General features: G+C 36.9%; 1 protein-coding gene across 1 annotated transcript in view; it reads right to left on the bottom strand.

The window, feature by feature from the left end:
• Positions 1-8: 8 nt before the first annotated feature.
• Positions 9-3,494, bottom strand: part of LOC102848817 (rho GTPase-activating protein 5-like) — a gene marked incomplete at its 3' end in the record, with an annotated part of 99,113 nt that continues 95,627 nt past the window's right edge. The window contains 1 exon segment of the mRNA XM_006889979.1: positions 9-303. Coding sequence (XP_006890041.1) covers positions 9-303 — 295 coding nt within the window.

Raw genomic sequence — 3,494 nt, 5'->3', positions numbered from 1 at the left:
TGTAATTGTGGTTGTATTAGTTGAGGTTGCAATGGTGGCGGTAACTGAAGTGGTACCATTGGTTCCACCAACTGTCCAGGGTTTGAAGGGGGTAGAGGAGCCACAGTGTTTGTTGTTTCAACAATTTCTCCGTTGTAGAAGAAAAACTGACACTGTTGAATAAATGTTTCAACAACAGATTGATGGATCTTAGTGGTAGACAAAAATTCTCTATTTTCAAAATCAGGTCGCATTAAGGTTGGCCAAAAACAGATGGATAAGTTGTCTGCAGTCATTAGGTTGATTTTATTTTGTTGACTGACCCTGAAATTAAGAAAGGAAGAAACACTTAGAAACCCAGCAAAATTCTTTACAGTTCTACAATCTCAAGAATTAGAAATATGAGGGAGAGAATAATTTAAAAGCGATATATGATAGGGTATTATAGTTATAACAAGAGTCCAGAATTAAGGTTGCATAGTGGAGTGTACTTGGGGTGGTGGGAGGGGTGCGAGAAGATTGTATACCAAAGAAAGAATTTTTCTTTTACTTTCCAAAGAGAGGAGGTGAACTGGGCCGGGGTGAGGAGACAGAGAGAGAGAGAGAGAGAGAGAGAGAGAGAGAGACACACACACACACACACACACACGAGATGGGATGGGGAGGAGGACTGGGCAGGGAGAAAAGTGCAACAATGAATGAATGGAAATCCAGAATCTCTGTAAATGTTCATTAAATTTAATAACATAAAAAATCAGAAATAACTATATAGTAACTTTACAGGTTAATGTCAAATTTAGAGCAAGTTTCTTCTCATGCATTATTACATTGTATTTCAATAACAAAAGTCAGCAGTGCAAATACATCACCATAATATTTTTTGGGGGAAAGTTGCACTCTAAGTTTTATATTTATGGGAACTGCCTTAATTGGTAATGGGGGAAAGAAAGTTCTTTCCCCTATCAGAATGAAAGTCATGTGACAAACTTGCATCAGTCTCAGGCAACAGAAAAAATTCTAGCTGAATATTCAAATGCCTAGACTATTTTGAAATAATCAGAGAGCTTAAGTAAGCAGGTTTTTTCCCCAGTTTTTGAAAAATTATTGTGACATATCCTACCACAGAGGAATTTTCAAATTTAAAAAAACCCTATTAATTTCAAATACTCAAAAAAACCACCTTTTAACGTATCTAGAACATTCATAAATTTCAGATGAAAGATAGTACTTTGTTCATAAAACCACTGCATTTTCTGCCGAGGAAGGAGGGACAATCTCCTCCTGTACCAGTCAGATCTGATTTGATGGTACACTCACACAAAAATAATAAAAATAAAAACAAAACAAAACAAAACAAAAAAACCACTGCACTTTACATCTGATTCTTTAAATGCAGTAAGCAGGTAATAGCTACCATCCTCAATGACAACAAATATAAAGTGCAAACCTTGGATTTTTTAAGACAGAAAATAGTTAAAAGGGGAAGACTCGAGAATTTTATCTTTGTTTTACACATTAAAAAGAAAAGTCTCAAAAGTATAGAGGATAAGAAAATGTTATGCTTGCATTTAGCATTTTACACACACACACTCTCTCTCTCCCCCTCTCCCTCTCCCTCTCTTAATCCAAAGCAAAGGAACCTCATAAATACAAAGTAGCAAGTCTGATGCAAAAATTGCGGCCTGAAAATAACCATTTAGTCTGTAATAAATGTAACAGGGAGTTGTGCTGCTATCTGGCTGTTTGAATCCATCAACCATAACAATGACCAATCTCCTCCTCAGCGATTTACAGCATCTAAAAACCTGGTAGAGGTCAGCTGTAAGTCAGTTCTGACTTGATGACCACGAGTTAGAGGAATTAAAATATTCAGAATAGGGGAGCTCTGGTGGCCTAGTGGCAAGAAGCTACACTGCAATCCCAGAGGCACACGGTTCAAATCCACCAGATGCTCTGCCGGGGAAGGAGGGACAATCCCCCTCCTGTACCAGTCAGATCTGGTTTGACGGTACACACACACAAAAAAAATTCAGAATAAAACCAACCTACTAGTATTTAAGTTCAGTGTGATGTTTTCCTATTTAGCAGCCAAGTGCCAGGTTCCGGAAATGTATGCAAAATAGAAGGACATGAAGTATGTGTACATCAAATCTAACTAAAGAGTCAAAAATTATAAAGGGAAGGTACCAAATTGGTTAGAAATAAGGATAATTATGGAAAGTTTCCTCAAAGAGTCAATGTTTTAAGATAAGTCAAGAATGCTGGGAGTAGGAAAAATAGTAGGAAAGGTAACTCAATAAGAACACTGATTCTCAAGGAAGGTTTCCTCAAATAAGACAGTGTTTTGACTAAGACAAGGGTGTTGTGGTTATGTGCTGTCAAGTCAGAACTAATAGCTGACTGATCCTCCAACAGATTTTCAGAGGCTGTAAATCACATGGGAAGAGATTATTGATCTTTCTCCTTTAGAACAGCTGATAGATTTTAATTGTCTGCCTGTGGGCTGGGAATAAAACTCTCTACCAAGTAGACCACCAGAGCTCTCCTGTAAAGAAAGATAATACAGTACCGACAGTGACTCTTAATTTAATGCTTATCACAATGTCTTGAAGGGCTTATTAAAACAATGACTGCTTGGAGCTACCAAAAGTTTCTGATTCATTATGTCTGCAGTATGGCCTAATGAACTGCATTTTAAAAATCTCAAGGGTAGTTTAAAATGTGCTAAGGAACTAAGCATGTTTTGATACTTTTGGTTAACCGTTATTATTTCAATAGTTACAGTGTTCTTCGTATTTATACTGAGAGAAAAGTGATAGAAATAGTAAAAATAAGACGAATTAATGATAATTTATAGGGAATTCTGAAGGTGAAGACTGTAGGGAGTCATGCTGTTAAATCAAAACCAGCAAGGTTCTGATTGGAAAGATGGATAATCTCTTCCTGTGTGATTTACAGAATGGGAAAACCCACTAGAGGGTCATCTATGAGTCAATTACAGTTAATGGCAATGAGTTCAAAGGAATTTTTAAAAATTGTTAGTTTGGAGAATTTATAAAATACTTGAGCACCACAGTAAGATAAAGATAAATAATCCAATTGAAAAATGGGCAGATATGAACAGACACTTCACCAAAGAAGACATTCAGATGGCCAACAAGCCCATGAAGAAACGTTCAAAATCCCTAGCTCTAAGAGAGATGCAAATCAAAACAACAATGAGGTATCACCTCATGCCAGTAAGAATAGCAAAACTTAACAGAACAGCAAGCAACAAATGCTGGTGAGGTTGTGGAGAAACTGGAACCCTTATTCACTGTTGGTGGAAGTGTAAAATGGTGCAACCACTGTAGAAAAGTGGTGTGGCGCTTTCTCAAAAAGTTGCAAATAGAGATACCATTTGACCTAGGAATTTTACTACTGGGAATATATCCTAGAGAGTCCATAATTGACATCCAAGCAGATATATGCACACCCATGTTTATTGCAGCTTTGTTCACAATAGCAAGGAGTTG

Source organism: Elephantulus edwardii, unplaced genomic scaffold, assembly GCF_000299155.1.
Source record: "Elephantulus edwardii isolate Elephantulus edwardi_28Jun2011 unplaced genomic scaffold, EleEdw1.0 scaffold00084, whole genome shotgun sequence".
NCBI classification, from domain to species: Eukaryota; Metazoa; Chordata; class Mammalia; order Macroscelidea; family Macroscelididae; genus Elephantulus; species Elephantulus edwardii.
This window is presented reverse-complemented; position numbering and strand designations above follow the sequence as displayed.